The 20,810-nt window shown below is 42.5% G+C and overlaps 1 protein-coding gene across 5 annotated transcripts in view; it reads left to right on the top strand.

Moving 5' to 3' along the window:
- The window catches only part of ARHGAP24 (Rho GTPase activating protein 24), a 244,621-nt gene that overhangs the window by 212,043 nt on the left and 11,768 nt on the right, over positions 1-20,810 (top strand). For 4 of the 5 annotated variants that reach the window (XM_058803012.1, XM_058803013.1, XM_058803010.1 and 1 more), the window contains 2 exons: positions 2,375-2,497; positions 14,007-14,214. In XM_058803012.1, the coding sequence (XP_058658995.1) occupies positions 2,375-2,497; positions 14,007-14,214 (331 nt within the window). Of the gene's footprint in view, positions 1-2,374; positions 2,498-5,946; positions 6,627-14,006; positions 14,215-20,810 lie in introns of those variants that run through there. The other variant, XM_058803014.1, reaches the window with a different exon arrangement.

The following is a 20,810-nucleotide window of genomic DNA, read 5'->3' on the forward strand; positions in this document are numbered from 1 at the left end:
ATGAAGAAGCTCTTTCTGTTAGGAAGGCTTCACTTTCTCATTTCAAGGTAATGTAGCCAAACATTATGCTTTCCTTCTCTGCAGAATCAGGCTGATTGTGTGTTGGCTCAGTGGGTGTTTACCTGAGCTAAAGTACTGCTCTGGAATTCACACTGTAAATAAGCTAGCTAGACTTCTGGGATTAATCCACTCTATCTGGAGAACACCCTCCAATTTGTCATAACATGGTAACTTGGTAAATACTGCATCATCTGTTAAGCAAGTATTACATGATCTGTTGAGTTTAAATATGCAGGCTATTAAAAGAATATGGATCAATCTGGCAGCACCTGAGAGTACCATCACGTGTCATGTTTTTTGTTGTCTCTGTAGTGAAAAAGCCACATCACCATTTTCTTTTTTCATTGCTGGATCTGATATGTATTATGTTTATGCATGTTTTTTGGGTTTTTTTTGTGTGGCAACTTGCAAGATCCTAGTCCACTGAAATGAAAAGGAGCTGCAGTGCAATATGATAAATAATTTCTTCAGGTTTTATAAGCCACCAAAAGGATTCAATTGTGGTGCATTATTTTTCTCTGTGCTGTATTTATTACTATTATATTTAATAGCTGTAAGAATATATTGAGGTTTTATGCTTCTGTCCTTAATTTTTAGTCTTTTTAGGGTGAGAACTATACATGATGTGTAAAATACTGTTGAAGTTAACCGAAGGATAGTATCATGTCTCCTTTTTGTCCTTGAATGAGAAATCTGTCATTTTTCTGGTTTAAATTGATATGTAAAAGGTAAAAATGGGGAGCAAGTTCCCAGGGCCTGTGGCTGTGTGTTTTCTGCAGGGCAGGGTTGATGTGGAATGTTAAGGTCTGGGATTCTGATGCTTCCCTGTCCCCTTACCCTTGTTCTCTGTTGTAAAAAGGATAGAACATAGCACGGAAGTAAGACCCTTGTTTTGTCCTAACCTTGTATTGGTATTTCTTGGTATTTCTCTTGTATTGACACTTAAAATAAGTTCATCCTTACTATATCTTAGAAAAAAAAAAAAAAAAACCAGTGTTCTTTAGACTTTTAAACTGTGGTATGGTCTAAAATGTACTGTAGTTTAGGTTGTTGCATTATTTGTTTTGATGCCTTTTTGAGGAACATAGGGCATATGAATGGCTGAGTTTTGGCTGTAGAAAACCAGAATCTCTGTTTACCTCCAAGTTAAAATTTAAGTTTTGAATAATTATGCAATCCTTAAGAATAAATTTTCAGTAGAATCTGCAAATGTCTGGCTTTTGTGTTCATCAAGTTTCAGTTAAGTCTCTTTTACAGTTGTGTGTCCTAGTTCTGTAAAGCCTGGTCTACAGGAGTAATTAATACAGAATACTTGGGGCAGGATTTTCTAGTCCTTAAGAAATTTCTCTTTAAAATCCTAGCTGTGTGAATGCCCAGCACTAAGCATGGCACTCTTCCAGGAGCAGTATTCCTGTTGTAATGAGCAGAGATATTTACTTTAGATATCACTAGGATAAAAATGGGAAGGTAAGAAGCTGGAAAGATGTGAATACAGGACTGACAGGATTTCTAGGTGTATTGCATTTGTGTGTGAAGTACTGGTGTATGCCCTTGGCACAGTGAAAGGGCATTAAAATGCCACTCTTTTTCTGGAAGGGTTTGGCATTCTGCAGTGCTGGAAAGGTGGTTTGAATCCTCAGTGCCCTTGCACTAAGGTGCCTTTTAGAATGGAGATTAAACAGTACTACAGGTCTGAAAACATGGAGCTGTGGCAAGCCAAGCTCTAGTTTTGACCTTCTTGGTGTGGGCCCATTCTTTACAGAAAGGATAAAAAGGCAGCGTGTTCCCTTTTAATCTAATCCTCATCAGAGCCGCCCAAGGCAGCAGGCTGTGCCGTGTCATCTGCCTTCTCCTTAGGTAGTCACAGCAGCACTTGGGTGTATCAAGTGTTACTGCCCTGAATGTGGCACAGTGTGTTCCTGAAAATAAGAATGGAGTCATCCCCGCTTGTTCAAAGCACCCTTATCAGTCTCTGCATTTATTCTCTCCATCGTGGTACAGTAACTGCTGCAAAATTTGCAGTGCCTGTATCAAGTTACAGATTAGTGCAGGCCCCCGTGGTTCTTGGAACAGCATGGGGTTGTTTTTGTTTACTGATGACATTTATCCTCTCATTTCCTTTTGGAAGCATGACAGCTCCTCAGTGTCTCATGGGCAATGTACTTACAGGACCTTCTTTTCATGCCATGTCTGTCAGCGAGCACTGCACAGTGTCCACGTCTGCTTGCTGTGGTGCTTCCAGCAGCCAGAGTGGCAGGAGCTTGGCTGGGCAGGGAAGCCAAAGGGTTCCTAAGGCAATTTTCTTGTGTTGCAGGAGCAGACCGGGAGCGGATGACAGCCAATCATGAGACCTACCTCCTCATGGCGAGCACGCAGAATGACATGGAGGATTGGGTGAAATCCATCCGCAGGGTTATATGGGCACCCTTCGGAGGAGGTGAGTCATGGAAGGAACATGCACTGCTCACAGATGCACAAAGGCTCACAGGGGCTCTTGTGCTGTCTCTGAGTCACAGCCAGGGTTTGCAAGTAAAGAGGAGGATGGTCTAGATCTTTCCAGAACAGTGGAGTAAACATGTTTCCATGCAGAGGGCTCAATTAAAAGACTTTGAACGGTCTGGAACTGCTTCCCTTGGTGAGGGTAGCACATGATAGTGTGAGGGGAAGTTTTAAAGAAGATTGGTCTTGTATGAAATCAGCTTTCCTGCAGGGTAATTCCTTTGGTCACCAGCTGAAAAACCATCCATGGTGTTTCTTAAATGCCTGTTGGAAAAGCTATCAGCAGTTCTCCTGCCAGTGACAGCTAAGAGCAGTAATAGTGTTATATAAAGCTGTGCCTCAGAATATTAGCACTAACAGTGTGGGAATTTGATTGGCATCTCCAAGGATTTCAGTAGTACTGGACCAAAATTTATCATTGGGAGTCTAGTTGCCTTTTTTAAAAGCTCTCTTACATTGAATGGGTTGCAAATTATTGTACTAATTTTCATCATTACTATTCTGGTGATAATATCTATATTATAATATGAGTGTGATTGATACTCTTGCACAACATGTCTGTATGTTAATCAGTCTGTTGCTTGGACCTCTCAAATCTCTGAGTCTAGAAATATTTTCTTATACCTGTATTGCAGCAAGTGAATATTGTTGTCTGCAGATTGCTGGAAAAAAGTCAGGAGGGCAGGATTGTCTGTGCTGTTTCACGATCAAGAAGTGCAGTTATCACTGAAAACTCTTTTTGCTGATTTCTGTCTCTGAACTGCTGGGTAGAACACAGGAGGGAGGAGGATGGACTAATGGAAACTTTAAAGAAAACTTTTCTTGTAAGTCACTCATCTTCCTTTGTGCTTTATTCAGGTCACACAGTGTTTAGGAGAGGACTTTGGCCTCACTGGTGGGCTGCACTGAGGGACTTGGCCAGCTAGGGCCTGCCTCGCATCTCTGAAACATGACTGCCTTCTCCATGGTTTCTCCTGGGAAAATGTGCCTTGAAAAGATGGTGCAAATCCGTCATGTCACTGGCATCTGTCCCTTTATGTTAAATAAGATGGCACAATCCTGAATCTGGGAATGTAGGTCTTAAAATGCTTTAAAAAAAAGGAAAACATACCAAAAAACCCCAAAACTCACCACGTGAAAGGTTTATCTTAAAAGGCTACAGGTATAGGGACTTGGTTTGGGAAAGAGAAGATATAAGTAGCACAGTCTTCTGTAGTCAGGCTAGGTAAGAAACCTGTTTTTTTACATAGCACAAAGATTACCCATCCCCAGCTCTCTCTGCAGAAAGCAGGCCTTGTGATGAGCTCCTCAGCATTCTCCTGCTCCAGTCCAGTAGCAGCATAAGCTGCTGTGGCAGGAATACATTTGGAGGCTTAGCAGAAGTGGATTTTTCAGAGTATCTTTGTGGATTTTTGTGCTTCCTGCACCACAGTATCTTTCTGTGGCAGATAATAGGAAAAGGCAGCCTTGCTGTTCTCCTGCAAGTGGAGGTGTCTCCACATGTCACAGGCAGGGAGCTGCCATTAGGTGAAACTAAATTCTAGCCCAAGTCAATGAAGAGGGCTACAAATAGAAACCAAATCTCTCAAGTCCTGACCCTGTGCTTTCTTCACCAGCTCCTCATTTGCTTTTATAGGGCAAGAGCTATTTGTGATTTGCAGCTGGGAATCCTTCCAGCCACCAAGAAAATTCTCAGGACACCATCATTGTAGCAGCAATGTTTAATGCCAGTTACTGAGGGAGGCACCTCGCTGAGGATTTTACTTGCTGATTTGCATGAAACTACAGGGGTGCAATCCTTGCATTACCTTTCCAATTCATTTGCAGTTAAAACACTTCCAAGTATGTTTTTATTTTTCTTTTTGCATTTCTTGAGCAGGTATACTGATTCAGGGTTGTTTGTATTGGGAAGCAAACAGTTAACTCCCTGGAAAATGCAAAAATAGCTGGAACATAGTTTAGAGTGTGGTGTTCATGGAGAAGGCTTGACTGTGATAACAAGGCAGAGGCAGTATCCTGGGATGTGTCATCATTAAGAACCAAGTTTCCAACATGTCCTCCATTTTATTCACTACTTGATAGAGCTATCTTAACAAGTATAAATAAATCCTGTTAACTCTTCTGTAATTATGAATGACCAGACACAGTCATATTTTTCTTATCCTTGCTATGGGGATGTTGCTACAGCTGCAGCAACAGTCTGACTCTTCTTAAGACAGGCACTTCTGCCTTAAGATGTCTTAAGAGCCTGCCTTTCTGATCTGTAGCTGCTGAAGTTAAAAATGGTTTTACATATTAAAAAAGATACAGGAAAGTTGCCATCACATGATGACGACTAGCCACTAACAAGTAATTACTTGCAACACAACATTATTTCAGACAGCTAATTAATCAAAACACTTGTTTTGTATCAGCTTCCTGAATTTCAGTGCTTAATGGTAAACCACAATAGCCTGGTGTCACACAAGTCAAGTGCCACTTTGAGTAACATGTGAATTTTCTGGTTCTTTTAAGCAGTGTAAGTAAGCTCTGTGTGTGTGTGCAGCGGATGTGTACAAGCCTTGCTGGGCCACTAATATTTAAAGTTTGTCTGGCAGCAGGAGAAGACTCCTGGTACCAGAGCGAGGAACTCTGTAAATAATTAACCTTATCATTAAATTGTTATTTGTTAACCTGTGCTGGAGGGAGAAGGTGGGAGGGGGGCAGGTGGGAATCTGCTAAGATCATCAGAAACAGGTTGTTTTTTGCACCAGAAGAATAAGGTGACTGTGGAAAGAAAAATCTGAAAGGGAAAAGAAATGCAAATGAGGCAGGCCGTGTAATGCCTGTTTGCACATGAAATTCCCCTCCTGATTAGATTAAAAAGGCAATTTTTTACAGAGCCTGCAAGTAAGCGGGGAGGGAGGAGGCGAGAAGAAGGAGCAGGAGCATTTTAGCAGGGGTGGGTAGTAGTGTAAGGTCTGGCACCTCCTGCAGGAGCCGGGCGCAGCCCGCTCGCTCTCCCAGCCGCCGCACATGACAGGCACAGCCTGAAGTCAACTCAAAGTCACCCGAGGAGCCTCAAACCTGCGCTGCGGCTGCCGCGCCGCGTCCGCCCCGCACCTGCTGCACGCAGGCGGCAGCAGCAGCACTGCCCTGCCAGCCCTGCTGCAAACCCTGCTTCCAGCCCTGCTGCCTGCCCTGCCGCCAGAGCATCCCCGCTGCAGGCACGGATTCCTCAGCCGCTCCCGGGATCCTGCCGGCAAGGATGCGCCGCTGCCGCATCTGACGCGCCTCTCCCCGGAGAGCTCCTGGTAGTTGGAAGGCAATAAAACAAGCGAGGAGCCCGTGAGAGCATCACACGAGGAGCTGGCCGTGTGAAAGGACTTTGGGGAGGAATCTGGTATGGACAAAGAGCTTTGACTGTTATTTTTGCTTCTCGGGTGCGGAAATAAAGGGTGCCAGCAAGGAGCGTTGTATCCTGAAGGATTCTTCTGTGGCCTTTTTGGTATTGTTCTTCTCTTTCCCCTTGCACACCGCACAGTGCTAAGCTTCTGCTGTGGAATTAGAGTCTCTGCCACTCAGCCTCCTGTTCCAGCTGGGAGGAAGAGGTCTTTCTCCTGTCCATCTGTGCAGGCATTTCTGTTTGAATGGAAGATACATCTTTTTGCTGAAACTCTTTTGTTGTGACATTGCATAATAGGCAGTTGTCTCACTGCAGGAAATAAAAGAAACTAAAGGAAATAGATGGAAAGAAATTGTTCCCCAAAGCAAAACTGAAGCAGGGAAAAGAACATCGAGATCGTTTCAAGCCCTACCCAAGATCTAGAAGACCATAAATCTCCTAGCTCCAGAGGAAAATACACTATTACAAAAACTCCTCAGCAGTCAGTAGCGATGATTAATCGTGCTGTTTTGTCTGGATGCTGCTGGTGAAGGAGAGCTTTGGAGGGACGTGGGGGCTCTGGCCTGTATGATGCCTGAAGACAGGAATGCTGGAGTCCGCAGCCCAGGTGCCTTAGCAGCAGCTCCCTTCATTCCCAAAACTACTTACAGGAGAATTAAGCGCTGCTTTAGTTTCCGCAAAGGTAGGTGTGCTCTGCGCTGTGCTGTGCTCTGCTGCGCTGGGGAAGCCTGGCTTCTGAGAAGGCAAGGGGGTCTGCTCCGTGTGCAGGGGCAGATGAGAGCACCCAAACAAAAGGCATTAAACAATGCATATGCCAACATTCCACGAATGATTTATTTACTCCTTTGTTCATTTGTTTGTAGCTGGCCAGCGGATACTGTCTCCTCTACATAATAGCCATGAATGCGGGAATGAGGTGGAATGAGACAAGATCATTGCAGTGCCTCTGAGCAGAATTGAGTGAGAGCACTGAGGGAATTAGACGTGTGATGCTCTGAGTTGCCTGTTTGGCAGAACATCGGAAAGAGAGTTTATATTTGCATTTTGTCTATGTGGGAGGAGGGAGGGAGGAGAGGGAGCAAAGCAAGGTGATCAATGTTTATCTGTGCAGAAGCTTGAGTCCTTGATTTCAGAGGTTTCTGATGGAATGAAGTGTAGCTCTACAATGCACTGTCCTGGTGCAAGGGCTGCATTGCCACTTCATAGTGCTGCCCTGCAGCCTGCCCTTGCCTTTTCACCTGCTGCATAGAGAGGTTTATAGCCAGTTTTGTTTTGCATTGCACATACCTCTGTTGAAGCAGAGCATGAAAATACTCGAGGTAAAAGGGCAAAGAGGAGACTGGATGTCATAATATGTCAGCTGAAAGCACTGGAATGGAAACACATGTCTGAGACAGAGATACAACGAGGGATAGTAAGGTGTTAGGGCACTTGGGATGGGTGGGGAGAAACTGTTTCCATGACAAGGACAAAAACTTTGTGTGGGGGGGAAAAGAGAATGGATATTAGTACTGTTTTAAAAGCTCTGCTGGACTGAGAAATCAAAGTGAAAGGGCTAAATTGTCATGTTCTTCTGAAGTGTGAGAAATTATTTTACAAATTTTACAAATAATATGTACAGATTATACAAATTCTGTCACCTTCTTCTGCTGCTCCTTCCTCGGCTGTTGCCCCGTGCTGCCGTTTGCCCTTCTGCAGGAGCAGGCAGCTCTTTGCTCCCAGCCTCAGCAGCAGTGCAGTGACATCATTGCTTTCGAGGGCTGGCGAGCAGGCAGGCAGGCAGGGGCGATGTCTTGGAAGGCAGGATCGCAGGCAGCGAGGGGCTCACTGCAGAACTGCTGCAGAGATCAGCTCTCACATGCAGCTGAGGGAGCACTGGGAGCTGCTTGCCTCCTGTACCCCCTCCCCAGGGCCCTTGGGGGCTGGAGTTCAGTCCTGCTGGAGGCTGGCCAGGAGGATGTGCGTGTGTATTGCGTTTCAAGGTGTCGGTGTGAATTAGAGCTGCCTGTGCCCCGTTTATGCCCTTAACTATTTTAGAAGTGTTTGGAAGTTGAATAAAGGATTAACTGATAATTTTGCAGACAGCTGCCTTTGTGCCTGGGTACAGCCTTATCTGCTCCAAGAAGAGCTTCAGCTGTTGATTCTTCCCCCATATGTTCTGATACAGAAACTTTCCATGTCTAGAACTCCCAAGTGAAGCAGCAGCACCTGGAGCAGAGGACCGAGGGATGGAGGTGATGCTGCTGATTTGCTCTCCTCTATGTAAAATTTGTTTTGGTTGCTTTCTTATATACATTTTCTGTCAAGGCCCCTAGAATCAGAGCTGTGGAGTGCTGGGGCATGTATTTAACTTGATCAATATCCCACTGAAGTCAACAGAAAGATTAACAGACATTAACTGGATTCAGTCAAGCCCTTACTGTGGGGGCACTGGCACATTAGGCTAACTGCGCTTGTCTTATTAATTCGTTTACTGGATTATGGCAACTTCATTTGCAGATTGTATACTTAAGTATAAAAAAAAAGGCAAAATTAGCCTTCTGTAAACCTAATCCATAATTGCATAAAGCAGATCAATTAGATCTAAGCTGTGCAACATGATGCAGAAAATAAAATTAGCGGGGAAAACCAGTGGCTAGTGGTGGCAAGACTTATAAAAGAGAATCATGACATCATCTTCACCAATTATATCAGGTGAAGAACCCTGATATATGATATCAGGTACAGAACCCTTTCTGGAAATCCAGATCAAAGTTCCATTGTGGTTGGCACCAAAAAATTAGATGCCATACTTTTGGGGTTTGGGAGTCATGTCATAGGAGAAGTCAAAGCTCAGAGGGCAGCATCTGAACAGAGACAGAGCCAAACATCTTTAAACTCCAGCTTGAAGCAGATGCTCTCTGTTTAAAGTACCACCACAGAACTTCCATAGAGAACATGCAGGGTCAATGGAGAAAGCGCACAATGTTGAGAACATTCAATAATGTGGTGAATTTGAGTAGACAGAGTTGTGGAGAGGGAGGTGGCATTGGCTGTGGCCAGAAAAAATAGTGCAGGCTGTGATGTGATCAATGTGACAAGTTCCTGGTGATGTTTTCAAGATTGTCTCCTTTCCTTTCCTGGATCTAATTGTGCTCTTGTATCAGAGTTGTTTTTGCAAGCAGGTTATTGGGGTGAGCATATGTTCTAAACTCCAGGGTGGGAGTTTATCTTACCTTACTCAGGCAGGAACAAAATTCTGCTACCACTGGTTTTGGTGGGGCTTTTCCTCTCCTGTACATTACAAAATTCTGTAGAGAAGAAGAAAATACTCCCTGTCTTTGATCCACTCAAAACATCACTTATTGCTGGGGAACATCTGAGCAGAAAGGTGATGGAAAATAATGATTAAAAGCTCTTTACTAGGTGTTGTGTGGTCATGACAGCCACTTCTTTGTGTTATTGCAGGACCTTTGTTCCCAGCCCCACTGTTGAAAGCCATTCATCTGATCTGTTATTTTCTGTCAATGAATTACTGATGAAGAATTAAGAGCTGTTCAAAAATTCATATCCAGATTCTAAGCTGGGATCAGTTCCTTTAACCTTAACTGACCCTTTCTGATCAGCACAGCCCATGAAACCAGAACTTGGTTTGGAAGCACCAGGCTCCCTTGGTCCTCTGCTGCACATGTACAGGTGTGGGTCACCTATGAAAACATCAGCCCTCAGTGCCTTTTGCTGTCTGAAACCTTCTGGTTCGCTGAATGTGTGTGCTGTGGTAGATCTAGAGTGGCAGGTGGCCTTTTTTGAGATATTCCTTATTTCAAGCCATTCCTTATGGGCAGAATTGCCACCTAGATTTTTCTCCTTTATTCCTCCTGAATCAGAAGTCCATGGACTTTAGATGTGATGCCTGCCTGTGTTCAGTTAGCTGAGGAAATCATTGACTAATAGCATTCTTAGATTTTAAAGCCATCCTCTAACTGTGACTATGTACCATGCAAAATAACCACAGTGCTTCCACAGCTCCTGAGAAGACACGTGCAGAATTTGCATACAGAACTGTGGTGTTTTTCATGAGGTTTTTGGGTATCTGTTAAGCATGGAAGCCCAGTTTCTCAAAGTGTTTACAAAACTTGTGCCACGGGAATGTTCTAGTTAATGAGTAACTGCTCAGCATGCCCTTTACCAACATGTGATTTTCCTCTTTGATGTTATGCGTGATCTTGGCTTAATTGGATATAGCTTTACAGACCTGCAAGGGCTCTCTGAAAAAGCAGTGCTGCTGATTAAATCTAATGACTGGTCAGAACTGGATCCTGTGCATTTCCCTGCCTTCCACCAGCTGTGGGGAAGCCAAACTAGTGCTATTCTGAACCTCACGGTTTCTTGTTGATTTGTTTCTCCTGTGGTACCCTATCCCAATGATAAACCAAGCCACAGGTCAGCTGTTGTGTATCTGTGCATTTCTGGATTTTGGAGACATTGAGATTTAGGAGCCACTTGAGTTTGGATTAGAACATGAGTTATGAGGGCTCTCTTCTACTTCCTTCTCCAAAAAAGATGTTATTGTTTAGTTGCTGTAGTGGAAATTTACTCCTAAGAAACAGCATTTGAGATTATCTCAGTGATTTTGGTTATAATCTAGTCTCCACAACTTGGACTGTCTTTTCCTTCCTTCTTTATAAAGGAGGTACAAGTAGTTACCCATTACAACTTCATTTTCTCTGCCAAACATTATGGAACTGCAGTTTTCACAGGAATACCTCTGCTTCTAAATAGTCAACCTCTTAATGCTTGTAGACTGTTCATCTGCAGCATCTCTGTAGCAGTTAGCTGTGGCATGAGAGGGGATGAAAGCATTAGAGAGGGGAGAAGGTATGCCTTACCCAGGAGACAGCAGAAGGATGATGAGCCAGGTAGAAGCTATGGCAGCATGATGAGGAAGCAGAGTTGTCATGTTTCTGTCCCTTCTGCCCCTGGCAACAGAGTGCCTTTGCCATAAGGCATCAGCAGCAAGTCTGTAACTTCAGGTCAATATTTGTGCAGGCTTATCACATTTCATGGCCAAGTTCTGCCTGGTGCGGTGTTCCATGTTTGTTAGGTGGAGGAAATGCTTCCTTTGGAGAATCTAGTTCAGGCTGCACTTAGACACCAACCCAAGCCTGCCTGAGATTAATTCTAGTGCCAAACAAATTGAAAAATAGTGTTTAATTCCAATTACAGACATCTTAGTGCTTTCTGGTTCCCACCTGTTTTCAGTACATTTTCTGTTGTGGTGCATCAGCAATTTATAATAATATGGTAAGGGTTTTTGCTCCCACTGCAAAATAGCCTTATTCTGATTTTATTCATTATCTATTAGATGTTCTTTGAAAACCAATTTTAAAATGAGCAAAAAATAAAAAGGCAGCATCAAAAAATGTATTAATAGAAAGTGATGTATTTTGACTGCAGTGTCATTACTAATACCAGTTCCAAAGCACTCTGGTCTAAGAACTTACTCTCTCCTACAAATGGAAGCTGCAATATGCACATTACTGATTAAAGAAAGTTAGCGTGGTCAGAAGAAGATATAACCAGTAGCAGAAAGCTTATTCCTGCCAATTGTACTGTCAGTGGGCATGAAGTGTAGTTATGTGTGCATTCTGGTATAATTTGAATATCCTATCATATTTTGTTTGAAAAGAGGCAAAGAGTCTAGTGTTTAAAACCAGGAAATCTCATGCATTCTTGCAAGGAGGCTTAGGCTGTATGTTCATAGGGCAAACTGGAGTAGGATGGCCCAGTCTTGTTCCTAAGAATAAATAACCCCAGGGAAACAGCTCTGGGGAAGGGACCTGGGTGTCCTGGGGGACAGAAAGCTGGATGTGAGCCAGCAGTGGACCTGGCAGCAAGGAAGATTTGACAGCAGTCTGGGCAGTATCAGCAGAAGCAGAGCTAGCAGAAGGAGGAGGGTGATTAATGTCTTCTGCTTAACATTTTTTAGACCATATCCAAATATTGTATCATTTAACAAGCAAAAACCCACCAAACCCAGGAGGTGGAGATAATGCTAACGTGACTTGAGCAAAGGATCACCAAGGGGTTGAGGAGCTAGAACACTTGCCCTTTGAGGAGAGGCAGAGAAAATGGGGCTCATTCAGCTGGGAGAAGGGACAGACTGGGGGGCACTGAAGTGCAGCCTTCTCGTATATTAACAGCTTTGAAATCCCCAGAGTCTCATAATCACACAGATTCCTTAACTGACTTTCAGTGGACTTTCCTCCCTAATTCCACTACTTTGAGAAGGAGAGTGTAGCAAGTGGAAGGACTTGATTTTCGGTGTCAACCAGCTGCAACTCTTGGAAGATACAGGAAACACAAATTCAATTAATATTCCTCCCATCCCCATAGTCAGTTTTTAGGAGGTTAGGAAGGTATGCAATAATTAAGAAAACATACTTAGCATACTTAGCTCCTTTGCCAACCTCAAGGACCCAAACTTTGTGGATGCTACTTCTGTCAGTATTCTTCGAAGCTTAACTCTGAAATTGCAAAAATTCCTTCTTTAAGTGCTAATTGTTGGGCTCTGGGTTTTGTACAGCATGTACAAAAGGAGTAATAAGTAATGACTGTGTGATGTTCATTCCCCTTACCTACTGCTGGTTTTGGCATCCCCAAGTGTGGGTACCATGGCAATCACAAAATACACTGCTCTGCATCTCAGAGACTCTCTGGATGTCTTAGCAGGACATCATTTACTCTCTCCAGTTACTTCCTCTGCTACAGTAAAAATAATTGCTTTTAACTACAAACCTCAGACCTTCCATACAGGAAACTTGAGACCTGCCCTACATCCCTGTGCATTTGCAAGGCAGCTGTCCTACCTACAACTGAGGTGTAAGTTACCTTTCTGTTGAAGGAAAAATGTACACATGAAAGGTTACCTGGATGGATGCTTCAATCTGAATTGAAATATACAGGTGAATTAAGTTTTTAAGTCAAAAGCAAAAGCTATCTATCTCCATTTTGAGCTTTTTTTAGAGAAAGCAAACCAAAACAATGATGTTTTTCTTGTTGAATATTTTATGTTTTTAAACCAGCAGGAACAGTGTGCTCAGTGGATGGCACAATTTACTGCCTCTTTTTTTTTTACATACTTTACAGTGTACGTCATTGCAAAAGCGAAGTAGTCATTTGGTCTTTAATTTCTGATCGTGACTGCCTTAGAACTATTCATTGTCTTGCTATATATAGAAATTGAATTGCCTTGCTTCAGCCCTAGTACTGTTCAGCAAGTGGTGGTCTCAAGAGAGAGCTTCCAGCACAGATGACATCCCTGAACATTATTGTGCTGCTCTGCACTTTGAAAGGAGAGGCAAAATAAGCTGTAAAGAGTAGCTGTCGTTCCAGTGGTAGCGCTGATATCCTCAGATCAGGGTTGAAATTAATTCTGTCAAAAAACCTCCATTTTCTTCTGAGCTTAAGGACGAATTCAGGTTTCCCGCAGTTCATCTGACATATTTCACCTTTCACGTCAGGAACTTCTTTTCGTACACAGAATTTATTACTGCTAAAGCAGATGGTGATAATGCAGTTGGCAATACGTAATGGATTTATCATTGTCTATTTGGAGAACAAAATAGTAATTTCATTTAGTAGCCACAAAATTCTGAGTTATAAATATTTTTCCCTCCATGTTATGTTTTTGGAACTGATAGAGGAGTACTTAATAAGTAGGCATTAACCTAAAAAAGGTGGAGATATTAATCACTTTTGAATCAGAGGTTTTATGACAGAAAATCCTGTTTGTGTTATTTCTGTTTCCTGTGCCAGTGATCTCACAAATAATTTAGTGTTTTATTTTAAATAAATGTTCAAATGTTTAAATAAGTGCTCAAATGTTTTTGGAAAACATGTCAGCACTGTATTTCCAGAAGAGTGCCAATGGTGAAACTGAGCATTCTGTTCTTAAGAAAGGAGTAGGTTAATTGTGCAGGCATTTAAATGACCTGCAGATTGCGTGGGTTTCAGGAGAAGGGTGGGCTCCTCCGATGTGTTTGTGCTGCTCAGCTGAGTCCGAGCTCTCTTTCTGGTGCAGGCATTTTCGGGCAGAAGCTGGAAGACACGGTGCGGTACGAGAAGCGCTATGGGAACCGCCTGGCTCCCATGCTGGTGGAGCAGTGCGTGGACTTCATCCGCCAGCGGGGGCTGAGGGAGGAGGGCCTCTTCCGACTGCCTGGGCAGGCCAATCTCGTCAAGGAGCTGCAGGATGCCTTTGACTGTGGAGAAAAGCCTTCTTTTGACAGGTAAAACCCTGCAGCTGTTCCCCATGCCCTGCAGCCCAGGCAGGGCACGGTGTGCTGGGCTGGCTGACCCACAGAGCTGTGAAACACATGGCAGCAGCAGACAGAATGACATGTTTTTGTAGGTTTCCCTGTGTGTTTCCCATTACTGCTCTGAAATGTCTTCTTTTTTGTTCTGACTTTGATGTCTGATTTCAAAGCGTTTCTGGAGAGTTTCCTTTTGTGAAAAGTTGGTAAGGAGAAGTATTGCTAATGTTTTGGCTTAATCAAAAATATCTGGATTGCCTTGATCTTAATATCATTTGAAATGCAGTGGTGATGCTGGCATTTAGTCAGTTCCACAAAGGAAGAATTTCTGTTATCACCAGCCTCAGTGTGTTCTGTTACCCATAATACTGACTGGAAGGGAAGATACTTTCATGCATTTCTTTTTAATTTTGGGCGTTTGGTCTTACTTACTTGAAAGTCACTCTGACCATAAAAACAAGCCTATGTGGTCTTGAGGGTCCAGGTCTGATTTGTGTTCCATTATTTATGCAATTTTACAGAGTTAATGAGAGTTTCTGGGCCAAGGGAAACCTGGTCCTGTTCACACAGCTGGGTATGACTTTACTCTCCTGTAAGTAATTGTAGTCCCCTGTGATTTTTGTACTGTCTTCCTGTAAGCATTGGCAGCAGTGATGACGTGTACAGAGTGTGCAATCAGAGAAACAGCACCAGTGCATTATGAGTGCCACATGGACTTCTTAACTCTGACCAGAATTAGTATGATGGTCATGAAATTCCAGTTGAAGAGACTGTTAAACAGTGGTTGTCCTCAGCATGTGCCCTAAGTGACATCCATAAGTGACATCACACCCCCACAGTGGCACTGTCTTGCTTTGCTGCAGTTGTGGGCCCAATGGGAGTTAGGAGGAAGAGGCAGATTGCATTTATTATGTGAGACCTGTGTCTGATAGCAATCCAAGTAACAGGAAGGAAACTGTAGCTTGATCTTTTAGTGCAAAAACATGCCATAATTCAAACCTGGTTGCAGGAAATCATTTAGGTGCCTCCATTCCCTGTTTCTGTGAAGTGAGCAGATTCATTAAGCTTGAAGGTTTGTGCATCAGATGCACAGAAGGCAGGCACTTGTAATGTTCTTTCATCTCCAACAGTTTCCTCAGTCCTGACCCTCAGTTTAAAAGAAAATGTAAGAATTTATAACGTTCTGGAAAAGTGACTTGTCTTCCTATGACGTTATTCGTTTCTCTTTTGAAGGTGAGTTAGCATAATTGATGAGTAAATGACTTTATGGAGCCAGAGCACTATGGGAAGTGGCTGTGTTAGTTGATGAATGTTTATGGCATGCTCACTCACTGTTCAAATACCATGAAGCTTATTTAAAGATGGTGAAGAAGCATCTACTGGGTACATTTCCTTACTTGGACAGTATGATAAATATTACTGATAATGTCTGTCTCTACCAAAGGGTAGGCAAGTGGCAGAAACAAAAGGTTATTTTTTCTGTGCCTGTAAACCAAATAATTGTAGAGGAAATGCTTAAGGAAACAAGCCATCCTGAACTGTGGGAAGATGATGTACTGAACACCCCACTGAGAAGTACAGCTTGGAGGAAGTGCACAAATTCTAACTACTCCAGACAAATGAGACCAGGGCTCAGCCGCACTAATTCTTTTTCAAGGTTATCTAGCAACATCTGTAGCACAAACTAATGAGCCCCATGAACAGGTATGCTGGCTGAGCTTTAGCAGATGAAAAGGAGAAGAGATTTTACATGCTACTGCTGTGAAGGATGCGCGTAATTTCTACTCTAGCAATTAGAAACAGCAGCAGGAGCTGCCTATAAATCGCTGGTCCTGCAGTTCTGCTTCTGAAGCTCAGAATTTATAGAACACTGACCTTGTACGTCCCCATGCCTTGCACAGGGTGCTTTTCCTGTTTACTTTTTCACGTTTGAGTTTGGAGAGGTGTGATTCAGGTGTAGCAGTGGTTCAGAAGTCAGGCATAAACTCTGCTCTGATCTCTGCATCGTTTCCTTTGGCTATCTGCTTTTTCCCCCAGCCTTTTGTTCCATTTGTAAACTCTTTGAGGTGAAGTTCATTTCAAAGTAGTACCTTTGAGTAGAGTACCTGTATGATGACCTTGGTTTGGGGTAACTTTTCATTGTGCTGAACAGCAGCATGAGCTCTGGGTTTGATGCAGCCTGTTTGGTAAGCTGAGCTCTTGGAAAGTGGCCACAGTATAAATAGTGCTGTAGAGAAAGAAAAAAAACACATACATTAGGCATCCATGCTCACTTTTTCTTGTGAACGTCTAGATCCACTGTGTTTAATCTGTAATTAATTACATGTTATTATTAGCCAAAAGTCCCATCATGCAAAATCCACCCAGGTTCTCTCTATTAATTTACATCGATAGCAACAGAGATTTTTGCAGTTGGAGCAGAGCTGACATTTTTGTTCCTGGGGCATGGAACACAATGGAATACAGGTCACACTTCCGTAGCAGTGCTGGGTCACTGGCTCTGGCAGGGAGAAAGACTGGCTGCTGTCATCAGAGTTGGAACTAACACAAAGAGAGCTGGTGTTTGAGGAGTTTGCCACTTTCCATACTCACTTTTTTTCCATGTGCAAGTGCATGTTAGTCAGACAAACACTTCAGAACATGTGAGACATGTTGAAATATATGTGAAAATAGGCTTTATTTTTGTGTGACAAATTGCTGTTGAATAATTCTTCTTCTCTTTATGCCTTCATAGCCGATTCAGTAAAATATGTACCATAGAATTAAAGACAAAACCAAAAGTAAGATCATATACCATGGTTAGTACTCCTTTAAAATGCCATCTGTGTTTTAAGATGGTTGCACACCTCACCATGCTCGTGTTGGGAGATGGAGTTCAGAGGCACAGATCTGCTCTTTGCCCAGAGTTCAGCTGCTATCCATGGTTCTGTGGAGCCCCTGTCCTTCTTTGTCCCCTCTTGCCTTCCTGTCTGCACCCCTCTGGCAGAGAAGACCACAGAGCAAGCACAACCAGAGCAAATAAAGCAAATTAGAAACAATGGGAATAGCTTCACTCAGAAGAAAATGCAGAAAATTTCATATTTTGAAACATATAAAACGTACCTGAGAAATGGTTGCTGTCATGTGAGTTAGGAGCTGGGTGTTCCAATTCTGAAGTCAGTTACAAAAAACATAGTGGAAAGAACCTCCACTTAGTAATTTTGATCTTGATCTTATGATTGGAATAAGATGTTGCTGAGGAGTTGTGTATGAGAATGGAACAAGCATTTAAAAATTTTCCGTCTCACCGACTGAGAAAATTCTGTGTATGATTTGAAACATCCAACACCTCAGGCCCCCTCTGACAAACACTGGAACACCATCATTTCTTGCTGATCAGTATTGGAAAGGTGAGGTGCAGCTGCTGCAGCTGAAAACTGCTGAGGCCTCTTCTGTGAGGAAAAACACAACGCCTCAAAATTGTGTGTCAGTTTAGAAACAAAAATCAATAAATACCTCACTCCCTCTGAATGTATCTGTACATATTGTGAAATTTGCTCTAAGGAACTAGCTGTGCAATTAGGCAATCACTCATGCTTGCTACTATTTGAAATATCCTTGGTATTTCCAGTACAGCTCCACCTCTGTGTAGAATTGCCCCCTCCAGGGAATCCATTTTCTTCCCCCTTGGGGTATTTGCTTCTCTCTCCTTGTGTGTGTGGCTTATGTTTTACTTATAAAGTCCCTCATCTCCTTTACAAATCATGCATTTGTAATGACACAAAGTGAATTATGACCATTTGTTCTGTGAAATTAGCACAGAGAATATGGCACTGCATAAGGAAAATTGCATAAGGATTTGTTCTACAGTTTTTACCTTGGAGGGGTAAAAATTGGATTTCTTTTTCCATATTGCCTCTTTTCATCTGCTGTTCATCACAATTACTACCAGATGACATGTGAGATAAGATTGCTCAGGGAGAAAAAAATATTTGAAATGTCACTGAAACATATATTAATAAAAAAATGATATGATTGATGTGTGTGGCTTGGATTTTCATAACTATTACTGATGAACATAGTTCAGTGGTTCAGAGAGTTTAAAAGTTACATGCTCACCCGCCAGCATTTGTGTGCATGCACAAGAGAGGAGGAGAGCACATAAATGGATATTTAGCAAAACAAAGTCCCTAATACGTTCTCTTATGGGTATGAATTGCTCTAAAAAAGGAACAAGATGTTACTGCACTGGTCACCATTGCAGTCAGCTGAGAAAAGGTGCCTAAGTTGGTAGAACGTGATAGCTGGCAAGTGCTTATTCACTGGAGCCAAATAATCCAAAATGTAAAGCTGTTATGTTCGTAGGCATTTAATCACTGGGGTTGTTGAAGCAAAATAAGACAGTGACAAGGATGAGGTGAGAAGAAGCACATGCACAATTCTTTTTCTTCTCCAGAGGAGGAGAAAAATATTAAAAGAAGAATTTAAAAGAATGTTATAAAGTTTTGGTGAATTCTGGAAATGGAATGTGTCTCATTTCAGTCTGCATGGGCACTGTGCAGATGGCAAGCAGAAAACACTGGTTGTAAAAGTTGTTCTTTGTTTTTCAGATCCAAGCCTGTACATAAGAATTTGTTTAGAAGCAGATAGTTTCCCACAAAGAAGGCGCTTCATATGCCTTCCTACTGGCAAAGTGCAGTAATCCCTTAAACTCCACATTTTTATGTGAAATGAATCTTTACTCCAAGGCTTGTTCCTGCCAAACACAAATGGCCTTAGGCCTGTGACAATTCCTGTTTGTTTCTGCTGGTTCCAGCCTTTCTTCCCTGATCCTCTCAATCTGCTCATCAGCTATGCCTCTGGACCCACTTCATGTCCTTTCCAGTTCCAGCCCTTACTCTAACCAGCTAACAGAAATAATCACTGCATATGGCACAACTTAAAGACCTAGTCTAGCAATTAAATACTCATTAGGAGATATATCTAGTGTGTTGCAAGGGTCATTAAATTAGTTTAATTGGTGTCCTGTTGTGTTTTTAGTTGGGTTTGGTGTCCTCAGAGTGTTTTTAGTTACTGGCAGTGAATGAACATTTGTAGTGACTTTGTATAAATTTCAATTTCAGAAATGGTTGGTTTGTCAGCTCTGATAAAAAAAAAAAGTCAGCTATGTATTTCATATGCCACTGATCAATGATTTCTTAGAGGGCCATGGTCATCTTTAGGAAAGGATGACATTTTGTTACCCTGTGCAATGTCTGAGACAGTGAGGTTTTTAAAGCCTTCTTGAAAAAAACAGATTGCAAAATTGGTGGCTTTCTCTTTCAGTAAACAAGAACAGGTAGGTTATTTGTTGTGAGTTTCCATGTTTTTACATATGCTTGCAGTCCCTGAAAAATATTGGACAATCTTAACAGTTTTTCTGAACAATCTATCAAGAGAAGATAATTACCAGTATATTTAGTGGAGCTGGTAGATCTTTTTCCTAGAGGAAACCCAGCTGTTTCTTAGACCTCTGGCCACCTTACCTGAAAGCACTTTTGTATGTTTAAGGACCTGTATTTTTTGAAGTAATTTTTAACATCCTTCCCCATGGAGTTTGTCTTTTTCCTTGTCCTAAATTGCTGTCTTCATTGCTGTTTTTAAAGCCTTTATAAGCCTGCATAAATTGGCTGCTGTTACAATTACTGCAGTTGGTACCTAACTCAGAAATAGAGTCCGCCAGTCTTCACCATTCCTTGTGGACTGTGGAAGGTAGCATGCTTCCAGGACAAAGGAGCAGGATAGGCTTGGTTTATTTCTCTGTCTAAACCAAAAACAAGAATAGAAATCAGTTATTAGCTTATACTAGAGGCAGACTGATAAATGCTTTCATATATGCTTCACAAGGCGTGGGCAAAATTTAATGAAGCACAGGACTGCTTGTACTAGATCTCTCCATTATGTAGGAAAATTATCTAGAGTAATGCTTTGAAAATACCCACATAGAGGAAGAAAAATCACATAGGACATTAAGTTAACCTGACCTTTGAATTTCTGGACCAAAGCCTGTCTCCCAAAATCAGTCAAACTGGTACACAAAATGTAATGTTCTCCTTTGTTTTATTACCAGGACTCTTAAATTGAATTACAGCCTCGCCGCTTATTGTTCCCTATTGTTTGTTCTTCATGCAAACTGTTTATGTGCCATCATGATCTAGAGCTATTTTTGGCAGGGCATTAATCTTTTTGTGATGTGACCATGCCTTGTTAATACTTCCTCTCGGGGAGTTTACGAGGGCTTGTTGGCTTTGTGCGTGGAGCACTGACTGCAGCTCTCTGAGCACGCTGTCTGCTGCTCGGAGTGTGAGGGCTCTGCCTGGATTGCTGGTGACCTGCTGGGCTCCAGGGATATTGTTTATGGTGGAGGGAGTGAAAAACTGCAGGGAGTGTAATCAGTCTGACAGGCACTTCCACGGTGTCTGTGGTATCACAAAGGAAAGTGCTGTCAGAACAGCAACGCCATGAGAGATATTACTGACAAAGCTCAGATGAATGGGCCTTTGAATATGATGACTAAGGAGAGGCTGGGACACGTTTGCATTTGTCATGCCTGT

Source organism: Ammospiza caudacuta, chromosome 4 (genome assembly GCF_027887145.1).
Source record: "Ammospiza caudacuta isolate bAmmCau1 chromosome 4, bAmmCau1.pri, whole genome shotgun sequence".
NCBI lineage: Eukaryota > Metazoa > Chordata > Aves > Passeriformes > Passerellidae > Ammospiza > Ammospiza caudacuta.